General features: G+C 49.0%; 1 protein-coding gene across 1 annotated transcript; it reads left to right on the top strand.

Annotated features, from left to right (window-relative positions):
- The first annotated feature begins 2,451 nt into the window (after window positions 1-2,451).
- Window positions 2,452-13,375, top strand: Fmod (fibromodulin). The gene is made up of 3 exons (XM_076831629.1): window positions 2,452-2,534; window positions 5,202-6,193; window positions 11,594-13,375. The coding sequence occupies exons 2-3, from the start codon at window positions 5,209-5,211 to the stop codon at window positions 11,743-11,745; spliced, it is 1,137 nt and encodes a 378-aa protein (XP_076687744.1). The 5' UTR covers window positions 2,452-2,534; window positions 5,202-5,208; the 3' UTR covers window positions 11,746-13,375.
- The last annotated feature ends 4,278 nt before the right edge of the window (window positions 13,376-17,653 follow it).

Genomic DNA, 17,653 nt, shown 5'->3' on the forward strand with positions numbered 1-17,653 from the left:
TCACTACTTAAGAAATGATCAACAAATGTCTCCATATGGAGACATCGCCTGTTTTGGTGGAGCTTGGTTGGACAGGATCCCAGTCAATATTTGGTCCCCAAACTCTACTGACTTTTATTGTTAGTCTATGCAGTATTACTCAGCATGCTGGAATTTTTAAAAAATAATAATTAAAATAAACATCCTTACTCAATGGATGGGTTTGACCAGGCTATCTGGGCCCATCTAAGAAGTGTCCACCAGACACAATTGTCAAAATGATGAGAAATTTGTCCTCATTGTTCATAACCACTTTCATAATGAAGTTCTTCACTTTACTCTTGAGTTCCAAGCTTGCTGCTTATACACCTGCTTCATGATGAGCAGGCATTGTATTGAAGCCTGGGGTCCCTAACGCTTAGGACCTTGCCTGACACAGGGTAGTTGTTCTTCTTTATTAAATTGAAATGAAATGTGTGGAAGGCCAGGAATAAATCCCTGTATTCCAGTCCCCTCTCAGCTTTACACCCCCCGACACCTGGAGCAGCTCAAGCCACAATATTTGTTGAGGGTTATCTTAGTGAAGTTCCACCCCTGATAGCAGGATGGTCTCACCCCCCCCCACCCTGCCCACTTTGTAGTCTAGAGTTATAGAAAAGTGTGTGGACTTGGAGTCATGCAGACCAAGGTTCAAATCCTTGTTCTACCCCTCACCCTCATATCACTGAGCCCCTATTTCCAATGCAAAATAATACTGAGTTCACTACATGGGAAAACATGAAGTAAATCACCCAGATTCCAGAAGGTGGTCAGTAAAGCCTTATTTATTATGTTTCATCTTTTCAGATGAAACATCTTTTTAATCTCCTTATGAGACTGGGTCCCTGGCCAGGACCTTTCTGAAAGTCTACATATCATATCAACAACTCAAACCTAGTACAGCAACCCAAAGTACCATCTACCTTGACCCTTCTAAAGTCTTCAAAGTCAAATCATTGAGGTTATCTCAATTGGTAGTTATTTAAATAAAGGGTGTTTACTTGAGGATTGAGGGGAGCACTTAGATGACATGTGGGTCATCTAAGGTACCAAGATTCTATGTGATCCAAATTCTAATGGTTCTCAAATGTCAATGCCTCAATGCCAAGTTCAGATTCATATATCCAGCTCCCCGTATGCATCTCCATTGAAATGCCTAACAGGCATCTCTACCTTAGCACATCTAAACCATAACTTTGGTTTTCTGCCCAACTCTGCTTCTCCCCATCTTTTCCATGTCAGGCAATGGTACTATCACCCATCCAGTTACTCATATTAAAAATAAGGAATTGCCCCATGCAGTAGTACATGCCAATAATCCCACCGGCTTAGGAGGCTGAGGCAGGAGGATCTCAAGTTCAAGGACAACCTTAGCAACTTAGTGAGGCCCTGTCTCAAAATTTAAAAAGGGCTGAGGATATGCCTCAGTTATTAAGCTCCTCTGGGTTAAATCCTGTTTAAAAAAAAAAAAAAAATGCAAACCAGATCCCATTGCTTCCCCTGCTTAAAACAGGTTGTTTTAAACATTCAGGATAAAACTAGATCCTTTTGTGGTCTATAAGTCCCTTCATGGCCTCTAAATCCCTTCATGGTGTGTAGATGCTCCTCACTTGTCTCAACCAATCTTCCCCTGTCTATACATTTTAAAATGGTTATAGCAGCCATAATCGCCACCAGAGAGTGAGCCCCAGCTAGGTGCCAGGTGAGGTGCCTCACCTGCCTTACCTCACATGATTCTTGTCACTACCACCCCAGGAAGTGTCACTACACATAAAACGATTGTGAGGATTGAGAAAAAGTGTGGGACCATAGTAGACAGTTAATGATGGAGAAATGTTGGACACCCTACTTTTCCATTTATTCCAACAGCAGAGTGGGGTAGGGGCGCAGCTCAGCAAAGTCCCACTGGTGGGGTAGGGCTGGACCCCAGGCCCCGGTCCTCATACATACTCTCTTGTCCACTAGTCCAACACCGGCCTACAGGGGGCGCGCTTGAGCCAAGAAGGGCAAGTACTATCTGGCTGGGGGCCCCCCAGGCTGCTGAAAGAGTTAAGATGCCTCTTTGCAAAGCCAGACCTACGCCTCCTGCATCTGCCTTTGTGGGCTTAATGAGAAATCCAGGCGCTTCATAAGAGACTGTGCAAATAACTTCGAGGGCGCCACTAACTCATCCAGCAGAAGGAGACCCAGGGCTGCCAATGCTTCAGGGAAGATAAGTGAGTGGAAAGGAGGTGGTTTTTATAGCGTCAGGCGGACAGAAAGATTTTGCCGCGGTCGAGTGTGAGCTCCGCCCCTGCAGCAGAGCTGAAAAAGCCAGAATCCGGGCTCCTCGGCCCCTCTCTCCATGATATTTGATTAGGAATGTGGGGGCGGGCCCTGGCCTGGCTCAGACGCGCACACTCTCAGTAGCCACCCTGTCTCTCTCTCTCTCTTTCTCTCTCTCTCTCTCTCACACCTTCTCCAACCCAAGGAGGCCAGACACAGAGACTTGATCACTCTGAAAGGTTCAACTTGAGGTAAGTTTAATCATTTTTACTTTGGGTTTTTCCCGTTGTTATTCCATGAAAGAAATAAAAGAAAAAGACAGGAGTGGGGATAAGTAGGCAGGAAGAAGTCACTCCACTCCACCTGGGCCAGGACTCCAGGGATGTTGCAGAGGGGCAAAGGAACAGGAGGGATGGGCTCCTGCATTTTACTTTTTTCCTATAGCCCCCTTTCTGGGTGTGGAGGACCTCCAACTCACTGGCATGGAAAAGTGAGGGACCAGATGTCCACAGAAGCTACTTCCCTGCTCCATAAACCCTACCACTCTGGGACTTGGCACTTTGGGAGGGTAGACCCTGGGTGTTCCTGAAACATCGCTTAGAAAGGGGTTGTGGTACCTAAATGCTGTTGGAGGGGGACAAATTTTGTGGAGAGAGACAAAGAGAAAGAGGGAGTGTGTGTGTGTGTGTGTGTGTGTTGCTAGGGTGAAAGGGAGAGAATAAAGAGAAGTACTAAGAACAGGCCATGTCCAGGGAGCTATGGAGTGAGGTGGACCCCACCTCCCCAGGTTAGGGCATGGCTTCTGGTTTGACTTCCTCAACTCTGATAGGAGGGAGAAGGCTCCCCCAGGGTGGAAACATGGAAGAACAGCAGAAGCCCCTGAGTCAGCTGCCCCCAACTCAGAGAGTGTCAGTGCTAGAAACTACCCAATGACCTCGGAGCACAGGAGGGTCTCCTGCATTGTGAGAAAGAACGTGAGAGTATAAACTTGAAACAGCAGCACTGGGAGATGGGGTAGGGTGAGGACAGGCAGAAGGTCCTTCAAACTCTTCCAACAGCTGGGGATCTAAGGAAAGGCCAAAGTGGCAGGATGCACAGCCCCTGGAAAGCTGGGTCTTGACAAGGAAGGTGGCTCTCATCTGCCAAGATGCCCAGTCTGGAAGGAGGAGAAACGAGACAGAGGCTCACTGTGCCAGCCCTCCAGACAGCCACCTTGGTCTTGGGGCAGCCCAAAACTGTACATGGAAAAATGTGCTCTTGGCAGTGGGCCGCTCCATCCGTCTTCTCTCCGGGCCAGGTCCAGGGACCAGCCAGCCTGCCCAGGCAGTGGGCAGTTGGATCTACTTCTCAGAAACACTGTGGCTCTTTGTTTGAGGCCTGCGGCTTCCTCAGGATGAGCCAGAGTGCCCATTCCTCTGAGGCCCAGGAGCTGAAGGGATGAAGCAGGTCTCAGGAATAGAGAGGTCTGGGAGGAACGATGGCCAGTAGGTGGCTCTACTCCTTTCTCCTGTCCACACTTGCTAAGCCCAGCAAAGCTCAAGGTCGGTTTGAGGGATACATGTGACTCTTCCAAGTCAAGAAAGATTCTAAGCTTTCTCTGTCCAAGGGTAACGCTCTGGAAGGTGCTATGGCCCACAGGGGCTGTGTGTGTGTGTGTGTGTGTGTGTGTGTTGTAGCTGTTGTAGGTAATTGGGGCTGGGCGCATCCAGGCCTGATGTGCTATCCCTTGGTCCCTCATTGTCCATACCTTCAATTTCCCTCTTAGATGACCCCAGACCCTACATTTCCCCCCCAGTCTGCCCAGTTCTCACCCACAAGCCCAGAGATGACAGGCTGCCCAGCAGAGACCAGGGGAGAGGGGGATATGGAGCCTGTAAACTAGGTGTCATCACCTGGAACAAGTAGCTTGGGATAGGAGACCCTGTCCTATGTCACTTTCCCTTGGCATACCCCACATCTCTAATCCGTACTCCAATTTCCAGTGTTCCTCAATCATTTCTGTTGACCTCACTTCACTCCTGCATAATCCCCATGGTGGACCATGAAGCGCGCTTACACTTCACTAGGTACCACACCGCAGAGGACAGAGAAGCCAACTCACTCCAATCCCATGCATTCATTCCTAAGTGCCACGCCCGGTGCTAGTGTCCCCAGTCTGGAGAGGATTTGTAACTGTTAAATGAAGTCCAGGTTACATGTGTGGCCACAAACTGCTAACCAGAGAGAGTTTTCTCACCCAGCAGACTGTGACTGACGATGGCACTTTGGAGCGTGGCCCAGGCCTTGTGGTGGCTGAAATGGGATGACACTCCTCCCCAGATGTTCAGGACCAGAAACCCCTGGCCTGTCCCAGACACTGAAAGATCTTCCGAATAGTTCAGATCTTCGCCTTTGATGTCGCCAGCCCCTTCTGGAGGTTTCTTAGAGACATGGAAAAAGCCAGGGGGCATTTTCCTTAGACTCTTAGGAAATGTTATTTCCCCCAAAGAGTCTAAACTGGATTCAGGCCTGAAGAGCAGCCTACGAGTACAGACCCCCTGCATTTGCACATGCATGCACATGCCCACACACAAACACACACACGGAATGTTGTGGCCTTTCCAGATTCCCTAGCAGAAACTTCATGGTGCTAGAAGCCCCTGCAGAACTGCCCCCACAAAAAAATACAGCCCCCATTCACATTCCTTCTAACCTCAAAGGCTGTTTCTGTGACTCTATGACCAGGAGCAATACACCTGGCTCACCCTAGGCAACCAGATTCAACTGGACCAAGTGCACAGAGTGGGCCTAGGAGGAACAGGGCTCCTGCTCTAGGGCATTTGACACTGCGGTCACATCTGTGGCTTGCCTGCTGTGCCCCGCTGCCTCCCTTCGGTCTCACTGATGTCTGCTTGCTCTGTTTCTCTTTCTTCCCGCAGAGACACAATGCAGTGGGTCTCCCTCCTGCTGCTGGCAGGGCTCTGCTCGCTCTCCGGGGCTCAGTATGATGAAGACTCCCACTGGTGGTTCCAGTACCTGCGCAGCCAGCAGTCCACCTACTACGACCCCTATGAACCCTACCCTTACGAACCCTCCGACCCCTACCCCTACCCCTACGGGGTGGAGGAAGGTCCAGCCTATGCCTATGGCTCTCCATCCCCACCAGAGCCCCGTGACTGCCCCCAGGAATGCGACTGTCCCCCCAACTTCCCCACAGCCATGTACTGTGACAACCGCAACCTCAAGTACCTGCCCTTCGTGCCTTCCCGCATGAAGTACGTCTACTTCCAGAACAATCAGATCTCCTCCATCCAGGAAGGTGTCTTTGACAATGCCACTGGCCTGCTCTGGATTGCTCTCCATGGCAACCAGATCACCAGTGATAAGGTGGGCAGGAGGGTGTTCTCCAAGCTGAAGCACCTGGAGAGGCTGTACCTGGATCACAACAACCTGACCCGGATGCCAGGTCCGCTGCCTCGATCTCTGAGGGAGCTCCATCTCGACCACAACCAGATCTCACGGGTCCCCAACAACGCTCTGGAGGGGCTGGAGAACCTCACGGCCTTGTACCTCCAACACAACGAGATTCAGGAGGTGGGCAGTTCTATGCGGGGTCTCCGGTCCCTGATCTTGTTGGACCTGAGTTACAACCACCTCCGGAGGGTGCCCGATGGACTGCCCTCGGCCCTCGAGCAGCTGTACCTGGAGCACAACAACGTCTTCACTGTCCCCGACAGCTACTTCCGGGGATCACCCAAGCTGCTCTATGTGCGGCTATCTCACAACAGTCTCACCAACAATGGCCTGGCCACCAACACCTTCAATTCCAGCAGCCTCCTTGAGCTCGACCTCTCCTACAACCAGCTGCAGAAGATCCCCCCGGTCAACACCAACCTGGAGAACCTCTACCTCCAAGGCAACAGGATCAACGGTGAGACTTGGGGGGAGGGGCTGTGCGGCCACTTCACTGGAAAGACCTATTCTGAGGGATTGTGGCATGCAAATAAAACAGGCCCAGGGGAACCAACCCATGAAGCAACCCGAAAAGCAAGTCATAGCCCTGCAAAAATACATGCAAAATAGTACACTCATCCTCAACAACAGCACCAAGATCTTGCAGTGGGGAGCAGGTGGGGTAGAAGATGGCCTCCCAGGAGAGGCACATTTCAGCTAGGGGTGGAGAGGTCTGGGGGCAAATGTTGGAGAAAGGCAGGACAAAGCTATTCTGGGAAGGAACCAGTACCAGTCATTTAACAAGTGTCTGTAGGGGACAGCCAGGAATGCCCTCCTGAAAGGAAGGGGCCATAGATTCAGGAGCAGTGAGAGATGAGTTGGGAGAGGTTGGGAGGGGAACCGTTCATAGAGAAGGAGACCTAAGGTTGACTTCCAGTGTCCACCTTGGGAGAGCAATTGGCTGCTAAGAACCCGCGTGGCCTGCCTGTCTCCCCCACCAGAAGAGGGCTGGCTGTGTTTCCCCTTGACTCACTGTTGCCGCCAATAGATGGGGACTTCTGTTTTGGTGTTTGCTTTTTAAATCTAACAGCTGGTGGACAGAGCTGAATGTGGCACTTGTTCTGGCCAGTTCTTCCCGGAGTCCAAGGAGCCCCTGGAGGCAGGGCAGAGGTCCTTCCGAGGATAACATGAGGCTGACCACTGCAGAGCCTGGGGGGCAGAGGGCAGTGCTTGGTTTATAAACACTTCTCTGCAAATGCCTAAGGGCAGCAAAAAGGCTGCCTTTTTACCTGCAAGAACTAAAATATTCATTTCCGATTGAATTATCCAGTTGCCTGTCGGCTCCCTTCCTCTTACCAGCTCCCTCCCTTTCCCAACGTGCTTACATTACCCCAGGGCCTCTGATGTCTTCATCTCAGCTGGAAGGTACTGAGCCAGCATTTAACCTCCCTCCCTCTCAGCAAAGCCCTCTGCTCTCGTAAAGGGGGGACTCATTAATGACCACTGGCAGAGGGCTTTGAAGTAGAGCCTGCTGAGAGGGAACAGCACCATCAGAGTTCAGAGAGAGAACGAGTGGGCCTCTCCCTCGCACCCCTTTCTCCCCCTGCGCTCGCTCACAGAACAGATCAATCATTCAGCGAGATGTGAAGGGCTGGGCAGTCCTCCGGGAGAGACGCCCCCCTCAGAGGGCAGTAAGGCAGGTGGCAGCAGAGCAGGCAAAGTGAAGAGCGGTCGTCTGGTCCTTTAGTTTGAAGTGCTAGACACCACCATGCACGTTCCAAACTGATTTTTTATTTGGAAAAAAAAAATAATAATGATCTCTCTTTCTCGGGGAGCTTCTTACCCCACCCACATTCCCGCTCTGACCAAGGGCGGGGTTCTTTAGGCTATCTAGAAGGTGCGCATGCGCAGTTTTGCCGCCCCCCACGTCCTACTTTGCAGTTGCCACTCCTTACTTACCTGCCTCCCATTCTGGATCCAGGAAGGGTGTCACATCACAAATGTCACACTGTATGCTGTACTTCATCTAAGTTTGACACCGAAAATGTGACATCAAAGAGCAGCTGTCCTGAGAAAGAACCAATTAGTGCCTAACCATACAATTAGAGAAAGGTGGGGTAGGGAAGACTTTGTCACAGCATCCTGTCACCTCTCTGCCTTCATGCAGAATCACATCTGCCACTGATGTGATTGTTAGAAAATAAAATTACTTAATGAGTGTCCCTAAGGCCCTACAAGCAAGTCCCCTGATTCAGCTGGGCATGGTGGTACATGCCTGTAGTCCCAGTGACTCAGGAGGCTGAGGCAGGAGGATTGCAAGTTTGAGGCCAGCCCCAGCAATTTAGCAAGGCCCTAAGCAACTTAGTGAGATTCTGTCTCAAAATAAAAAATTTAAAATGGGCTGGGGATGTGGCTCAGTGGTTAAGTGGCCCTGAGTTCAATCTTCATTACCCAAAACAAGAAAGTAATTTCTCCTTTTAGACAACCTAAAATTTTCAGCATTTATCCCAAGTCTCTTTTTGTGCAATTTGAGCTTACTCCCCTTTATTAGTTATTGTTTACTGTTGTTCCTATAAACAAAGTGACTCATGCCTAATCCTTAATTTTTTTTTTTTTTTTTTTTTTGAGATAGGGCCTTGCTAAATTGCAGAGCCTGGCCTCAGACTTGTGATCCTGGGTACAGGCATGTGCCACACCCAACCTCAGCCCCTCTTTAAATTTTATTTTGAGACAGGGTCTCACTAAATTGCTCAGACTGTCCTTGAACTTGTGATCTTCCTGCCTCAGACTCCCAGGTTGCTGGGATCACAGGTATGCGCCACTACACCCAAACGTGGCTCATCTTTTTTAAATTAGTAAATTGATTATGTAAAATGCTTGATCTAGAACCTAGCACATAATTTAAACCAATACATAATAACTATTGTTAGCTTTTCTTTTTGCTACTTGGAAGTTGACAGGTAAAGTTTTTGTTGTTGCTTTTTGCATTGCAAACATGGGGAAACTGAGTCACAGAGAAGGAAACTCGTAGGACCTTGAATTCCTACCTTCCATATCAAAGGACGTCTAGCCAGGCACCCTTGACTGAGAATGGGAGGAATCTCACTCTGACCCAAGACCATGAAGGAAGCCAGGTCCCCAAGCCGGCTTCCTCTCCTAGGGGAATATGAAGGATATCTCCCTGCACAGCCAGCCAGGGTCTTGGGGTGGTGACAGTGAGATCAAAGTAGCTCTCTGAGGGAGGGTTTAAAGAACTCAAAGGCTGCAGGGAATAAAACAGGGTCCTCCCCTCCCCACTCCCTCCCACCAGTATCTCCCCTCACTTTTTCCAGCCTGGCAACCACAAGGAAACACAGCTCAAAATGTTTTTCGGAAGCTTTGGGAACCAGGGGAGCAGGGAGGGTACACCAGGAGGAATTTGGAAAGACTTATGTCAGTATTTAATCTGAGCTGGAAAATGTCTACCAGGGCCTGCTCACAGAAGCCCTGTCCTATTCATGGCTTGGGGAAGACAGAGGGGGGCTCCCAGTGCCCAGAGTGTGGCAAGACTCTATTATACTGGGTGTCTAGCTCCCCACAAGTATGTCCTGTATTTATGTACCCACAGCTGGAATCCAGGATTTTAGCAGACAGTCTGAGGGCTCCAGGCTGGGAAAGAATATCACTGAGCCATCAGCTCAGACCCAAATAGAACTGGAAGGGATGTTTTAGCTGGGTTCACCCCCACACCCGCCCCGGTAAACAGACAACATAGACCCAGGGGCAACCCAGACTCTGCCTGCTTTCCCCCTTAGTCTCTTCCCTGCATCCAAAAAGGAAACATCCCAAAAGTATTCCAGATCTCCTGCCCCTCTGGGAAGGGTATTTCCTAGTCTCCTCCATTGTTCCCAGCATCAGATTTTTCTTTGGGCCTGAATTGTTTGTCTTACTCTTGTGGCACAAGTTCATTTGGTACAAATTCCCAGCTCATCTTGGTGAGTTCTTAACAGAGGCTAGAAACAGTTGATTGTGCTCATTTAAAAACACTTTCTTCTGTAATCCCAGCAGCTTGTAAGACTGAAACAGGAGGATTGCAAGTTCAAGGCCAGCTTCAATAATTGAGCAAGGCCCTAAGCAATTTAGTGAGATCCTGTCTCAAAAACAAACAAAAAAGCTTTCTTCCAAGCTGGGCGTGGTGATACACGCCTATAATCCCAGCAACTCAGGAGGCTGAGGCAGGAGGGTCACAAGTTCAAGGCCAGCCTCAGCAATTTAGCAAGGCCCTAAGCAACTTAGTGAGTCCATGTCTGACAATAAAGAATGAAAAGGGTGGGGGATGTGACTCAGTAGTAAAGCACCTCTGGGTTCAATCCCCAATACCAAAAAAGAAAGAAAGACCCACTTTCCTCCTCAGCCTGCTGTCGCCATACCATCTTCCTTGAAATCTTCCTTTCCCACCCATAACAGCCACCAAGAGGAGCCCCCAAGTTTGCCCTAAGGAAGAGGATTAAAAAGCCTTCCTCCTGCTCCTCCTCTGCTGGCTTCTGATCGACATGCGGCTCCTGACACCTTTGCAAGCTGAGGGAAGCCCCGACTCCCAGTCTGTACCCATGTCACCTGCCCAGACCCCTTGGGTGACTTCACCCAATCCCCCTTTGCAGAGGACAGAACAGTCTCCTGACCCTCACCCACCCCACTGAAGTTGGCCCTTAGAGGTGCTGGCTGCGTTCCGGGGGACTTCTGCTGTCCCTGTTGCTGTTCTGAGTTCTTGCCTTGTTCCTTTCAAGTTACTGGCTCAGTAGACTGGAGACAGAGATGGCTATCCATCCAGCAGGACAACCCGAGGAAGAACTAGCTTGTCCACCAGAGGACAGCCGGAGCCAAGTTGTGGAAAGAATTGTTAAAAACAGAACTATCGCCAGGCACGGTGGTGCACGCCTGTAATCCCAGTGGCTCAGGAGGCTGAGGCAGGAGGATCACGAGTTCAAAACCAGCCTCAGCAACTTAGTGAGGGGTTAGGCAATTCAGTGAGACCCTGTCTCTAAATATAAAAAGGGCCTGGGGAAGTGGCTCAGTGGTTAAGTGCCCCTGGGCTCAATCCCTGGTACAAAAAAAATATATATATATATATTACGTGCTTTGGGGGGTAAATCCTGACAAAGGGTACTTTCAAGATGAAAAGAAGAGGTGGCTTGTAATCTTACTGAGCGCAGAGGCAGGTGCTTTGACTTTGAGGTCCACAGCAGCAGGGACGCTGGAGTTCACCGCCCTCTTGAACCTTAACCTTGCTCACCCTCTGGCAGTAACAGAACAGAGATGTGTGACCTCCTCCAAGCTCTGGCACCAGACACGTGTCTCTCAGCCCAGGATTTCATTTCTTTAATTTCCTGCCACTTTCTCTATCTGCAAAGTGGAAGGAGCTATTTAAGATTTAAGTCCTTCCATTTCCTCAGTTTTCCTTCTCAGAGCAATTCAGGGCAGCCCTCCCTCTCCAAAAGCCATCAGGAACTTCAGAGTGGCTGCAGCTGGTCTTTGGCTACTTCTTTGGTCTTTGCTGCCCCCTGCTGCCCACAGATAGGAGCGGGGGGTGAAGCCCTGGCAGGAAGGACACTCAAGGACATAGAGGGCCTGAAAAGTACAGACTGGGGGTTGGGGGTCGGGGGGTCGTAGGTGGCTGAGCTGCAGAAGCAGACATAGCTCCCTGCCCCCAGCTCTGTCCCTAGTTCCGTCCTCTAATGGTGCAGGTTGATAGGACTCCAGGACTGGGAAACGCCCACCCTCTCCCCAAGTTCCACCCCTTGCGTCAGAAGTCTTATCTGAGAAGCTTCAAAGACGCCATCTAACCTCACCGCACATCCTGTCCCTGACCCGGGCTGCCCCACCCCTCTTGTTCCCGCAGAGTTCTCCATCAGCAGCTTCTGCACCGTGGTGGACGTCATGAACTTCTCCAAGCTGCAGGTGCTGCGCCTGGACGGCAACGAGATCAAGCGCAGCGCGATGCCCGTGGACGCACCGCTCTGCCTGCGCCTCGCCAGCCTCATTGAGATCTGAGTGGCCCTCGCGCTGGGCCCTGGGTGTACGGTCCCCACGTCCCCCACTGCATTTGGCTTGATGGTTTGGTTTGGCTTTTGCTGGAAGGTCTGGGACAAACATGTGGCAGAAGTCCACGGGCTCCTCTTTAGTCTTCTCCCCTGTAGGCAGCCGGTAGTGGGATGGGGAGGCGGCAGGCAGGCTTCTGCTGAGGACCTAGGTAGAAGCTTTCGGGTCTCTAGGGACAAAAGGGGCAGCAGGGGGAGTAGTCCCTGGAAGTTCCAAACCCAAAATAGTCTCACTCCTCTTGAGTCTCTCTGATGACCTGATGTCGTGGAACTTCAAAAGTTGCTTGGGCCCAACAGTCTGACTCTCTGGGAGCAGCACTTGACAGATCTCTGCATGTGCTTAGGCCAGCTTCGCAGTTACTCGGGGCTCCCATTCATTGCTCCTCCAAATATACCTCTTGCCAAGCCCCCCCCCTCCAAACTCCACCTCATCCACTCCCCCTCCTTCACAGATGCCTCCTCTGTGCCTCGGGAGACTCTGAGGCTTGTGGGCATCTGCCCAGCAACCTGTGGAGAGAGCCACACTTGTCTGAGGTTGAATGGATACCGAGAGTCACTTCTATGCTTTCCAGCCTCACCCTTTGGAAAGCCACCAGACCAAGGTCACTGCCATCATGATCGCATTGTGACCTAATGCCAGGGGATACAGTAACCTGCTGCTTAGATAAACGTACTGAGCTATATTTTAGCAGCTGAGCAGCTCTTTAAAGTCAGATCAGATTTCAGAGGAGGAAAGGCCAGAATGATTATCATCATCACCCATACCAGGGACAAATGCACCGCATTTGAGGGGCAGGCCCAGCACTTTCATTCTGGCCCCCTCTCTGCATCCCTGCTTGGATATTTATCCTCAGTGGTGGAGGCCATGTGGTTTTCAAAGCTGCATAAAGCTAACTGAGCTCTACTTTGATCCAAGCAGGGAGGTTTTATATACTGATGGGAGTCTTCCAACCAACCCTGGACTTGCCTGCTGCCAGGAGGATGTGGTTGATCTGTATTAACTGATTTGTCCCAAGGCCAGAGTCAAAAGCACCAGCACTGCTGGAGATGCTCAGTGTGGTCCCTGAAGCCCAGGGCTACCTCCAAACATGGCCCGTGCTGGGCACGAACCCTTCCGCTTTCGCATCTCTGAGCTGTGCCCTCATTACAGAAGATGCCTGTTGCTTCACAGCTTGGCTGGAAAGCAATTAATTCTTCCCATCTCTGAAAGGTCACATTGCTTGGGCCTCACCCACCTGCTTTTAAGGGCACATTGGGACACAGCCATTTGGGCAGCCAGAGGCAAATACCAGTTAAGAAGCCTTAGCCTGAGTCGGACCCCCACTAAGATATCGTTACATCCCTGATTCTGTGTATGCTTGGGAGCTGCTTCCCTGGAAAGGGAAGGGGGATGCTTGGACCAAGTTCTTAGCTCCAGACCCTGAAATCCACAAAAGCCAAACCAGCTCATTTCAGCCAGATATCTCTGATGTGAGGACAAGGCTGCCCCCTGCCCCAGGGCTCTCCAGAAAGCATCTGCATGTGGACACCATCATGTCCCTATAAAGGATCCTTGTTACAGGAAAAGCATGAGTGGTGACCAACCTGACCAATAAAGTTATTTTACGATTGCATCTGCAAGGATGGAGTCATTGGAGGTAGACTAAGTGTTTATCTTAGGGGAACCTAGTGGAGTCGCATAGGTCTTGGACTGGATGAGCTCTTTTTTATCTGTTCTGTTTGGGGCAGATTCAGATAAGGTTTTTAAAAAAAAAAAATAGCCTGTATAAAAAACTCTAGTTAACAAACTTTGTATTCTGGAAGTTCTTTAAATCTAACTTCAGCCCTGCTATCTACACATCCCCCTTCCTTTGGTACCCAAAAGCTAAAAAGCAAGTTAGTTTTTTTAGTCATTTTAGCATTTTTCTCCTTCAACCCAGTATTCCAGATCTGGTGGTCCTGGGTATTGTTGTCTTAACTGCTGCTGCCCTCTAGTGGCTACTCTGCAGAACTGAGGGCAGCCAAGCATAGCAAAACCTTTCATCCTCTCAATGCATATTTTCTTAATGGCTTTTAGATGCCAGATGTTGTGCTAGACTCTTAAAAAAAAAAAAATCATATAAGTAAGGAGAGCAGACTCGGCTTTCACTGTCAGGACAATTCACTATTTTCTTTTTTTTAAATATTTTTTCCTTAGCTGTTGATAGATCTTTATTTTGTTTATTTATAAGTGGTGCAGAGAATCGAAACCAGTGTCTCACAATGCAAGGCATGTGCGCGACCTCTGAGCCACAATCCCAGTCCAACAATTCATTATTTTCTAATAGAGAAATAACTTACATTTGCTAAGCACTGATATATACCAAATTCTTTGCCAAGTACATTTGAATGCCACAACTCCATCTTGAGCTAAAGCCCCCTGGACTGTAATTTTCTGAAGCCAGAGTTAGGCAGGAATGTGTGTGTCCAGAGGAATGACCAGGGAGAAACCGTAACAGTGGCTGCAGCCTGTCTCAGAGGACAGTAATTAAAGCTGAGGACCTTGGAGCCCCCTACAGAAAGGGACCACATGGGGGAGGAGGCCAGACGCACAGGAGGGGCTACCCACACCATGAGGAGGAATCCCCTGCCTTTCATTTTGCTTCTTAGCAGCTTCCATGATTTCCAAATCCAGGGCTTCATAAGAGAGAAACAAGAGTCTACCTACTGTCCTTCGGACTCGGCTGCCTCTTTGTCCTTACACTGCCATTTAATCGATAATACGCGATAGAGGCTTTCCCTGCTCACCTCACCTAGTGCTCCTCCCCTCTCTGTGCCAGAGGCACTATTATTTCCACCACTTTACAGATGAGGAACCAAGGCACAGAAACGCTGAGGTCACCAGTGAGGAAGCATCAAGGTCAGCTCTGACCGCCAGCCACCTGTCTGCCCAGTTGCTCTGGGTGATCAGACAATTTCCACCTGTGAAGATCCTACTATTACCTGATTACTGGGGCGTGGAGGAGGTTTAGGGGCAGATAGGCTGTTGCAACCAAAAGAGACCTTCTCACCGGGTGGCACATGCCTCTAATCCCAGCAATTTGGGAGGCTGAGGCAGGAGAATCACAAGTTCAAAGCCAGCCTCAGCAACTCAGTGAGCCCCTAAGCAATTTAGCCATACCCTGTCTTAAAATAAAAAAAATAACCTGTAATCCCAGCATCTCAGGTGGCTGGAGGATTGTAAATCAAAGCCAGACTCAGCAACTTAATGAGGCCCTGTCTTAAAAAATGAAAAGGGCTGGGGAGGTAGCTGAGTGGTAGGAGCACCCCTGGGTTCAGTCCCCAGTAATGCAAAACCAAATGAATAAATGAATAAATAAAATGCACCCTTCATCAATAAGTGTTGACTGAGTGCCGCTGAGCAGGCTCAGAGAATAGTACAGAGAACAAAGCAGGGCTGGGGATGTGGCTCAAGCGGTAGCGCGCTCGCCTGGCATGCGTGCGGCCCGGGTTCGATCCTCAGCACCACATACAAACAAAGATGTTGTGTCTGCCAAAAAAATAAAATAAATATTTATGCCAAGGACCTGAACAGACACTTTTCAGAGGAGGACATACAATCAATCAACAAGTACATGAAAAAATGCTCACCATCTCTAGCAGTCAGAGAAATGCAAATCAAAACCACCCTAAGATACCATCTCACTCCAGTAAGATTGGCAGCCATTATGAAGTCAAACAACAACAAGTGCTGGCGAGGATGTGGGGAAAAGAGTACACTTGTACATTGCTGGTGGGACTGCCAATTGGTGCGGCCAATATGGAAAGCAGTATGGAGATTCCTGGGAAAGCTGGGAATGGAACCACCATTTGACCCAGCTATTGCCCTTCTCGGACTATTCCCTGAAGACCTTAAAAGAGCGTACTACAGGGATACTGCCACATCGATGTTCATAGCAGCACAATTCACAATAGCTAGACTGTGGAACCAACCCCGATGCCCCTCAATAGATGAATGGATAAAAAAAGTGTGGCATTTATACACAATGGAGTACTACACAGCACTAAAAAAATGACAAAATCATGGAATTTGCAGGGAAATGGATGGCATTAGAGCAGATTATGCTAAGTGAAGCTAGCCAATCCCTAAAAAACAAATGCCAAATGTCTTCTTTGATATAATGAGAGCAACCAAGAACAGAGCAGGGAGGGAGAGCAGGAGGAAAAGATTAACATTAAATAGAGTCATGAGGTGGGAGGGAAAGGGAACAAAAAGGTAAATTGCATGGAAATGGAAGGAGACCCTCATTGATATACAAAATTACATATAAGAGAATTTGAGGGGGAAGGGAAAAAAATAAGGAGAGAAATGAATTACAGTAGATGGGGTAGAGAGAGAAGATGGGAGGGGAGGGGAGGGGAGGGGGGATAGTAGAGGATAGGAAAGGTAGCAGAATACAACAGTTACTAGTATGGCATTATGTAAAAATGTGGATGTGTAACCAATGTGATTCTGCAATCTTTGTAATGTTTTGAATAACCAATAAAAAAAATTAAATAAATAAATAAAAAAGAACAAAGCAAACAGTCCCTGACCCTGCGGGGTTACAGTCCAGCCCAGGGGTGGACATTGGACAAAAGAAAAGAAACCCCACACTGAGGATCACGTGTCGCATACTGAGGAAGGTCTGGGGAGGAGATTAGCTCAGGACTGCCCAAGAACCTGATTAGACTCTCTGAGACATGAAGAGAGGTAGGCATCCAGATGAGGAGGTGGGGACGCCACCAGACAGGGAGAACAGGGGACAAACACCTGAGTGCAGAAGGAAGCTTCAGACACACTAGACAAGGAAAGCGGCTGGGACCAGAGTAGAGGGAGAGAGTTTCAAATGATGAGCTGGAGAGATAAGCAGGGATCTCATATTTCAGAAACCAAGTACAGAGAAATTTCACCAACACCTTCCCTGACCCACCACCCAGGGCCTGCTGCACAGGCGGTCTCACAGTTCCGCCTTTGGGCCACTAGAGGGCAGCATCTCATCTCACACCATCCAGAGTCTTTTCCCAACCCTTTGAAAGTCTCTTTCCAAGTGGGCTTTTCCCCAAACTACTCTGATCAGCCCCCAGTCCCACCAGGAGGCATCTTATGACCAGGGGCTGGTCTCCTCTGTGTGCTGTGGCTTGCTGTGGCAGGGCTGTGAAGCCTGTGGACTTCTCAGAATGTTTTTGTTTTTTAGTCCTGGGAATGAACCCAGGGGCAATTAAACACAGAGCCACGTACCCAGACCCTTTGGTTTGAGGGAGTCTCCCTAAGTTGCTGGCCTTAAATTTGAGATCCTCCTGCTCAGTCTCTCCAGTAGTTGAATTTACAGGCATGAGTCACTGCAACAGGCCTCAGAATGTTTTAAACACATAAAATAAAATGCATAGGATTAAAAGAAAATCAGTTACATTGGAATAGTTACCAAAAAACTAAATACATAAACTTTTTTGATATAGAATATATGTTTCTTTACCAATGCAATAAGTAACAAGATCTTGCCACAGGTATAATTAGCTAAAGTCGTTTCAAAGTATTAACCAGTACAAATTATATTTTGTTTTTAATAACGGCAGCATGATGTAAAAGATATCTAGGATTTCAAAACCGCAAGTACTACTAATGCTATTGTGGTTCATAATTGAAGGGAATGCTAAATTTTAGTTCAATGAATGAAAAAAAAAATGTATTTTCTCAACCAAGTTCATGGATCCTCTCTAAGCCCAAGTAGCAATGTGGATCAGAAAGGGAAGGCAAGAAGAAAAGGCAACTCTTGAGCTCTCTTCCTTGGGAGCTCCATAACTCAACCTTTTTTCCCCTCCCAGCTCCCCCTCCCCTTTTATTTATTTATTTATTGAGACAT

This window comes from Callospermophilus lateralis, chromosome 13 (assembly GCF_048772815.1).
Source record: "Callospermophilus lateralis isolate mCalLat2 chromosome 13, mCalLat2.hap1, whole genome shotgun sequence".
NCBI classification, from domain to species: Eukaryota; Metazoa; Chordata; class Mammalia; order Rodentia; family Sciuridae; genus Callospermophilus; species Callospermophilus lateralis.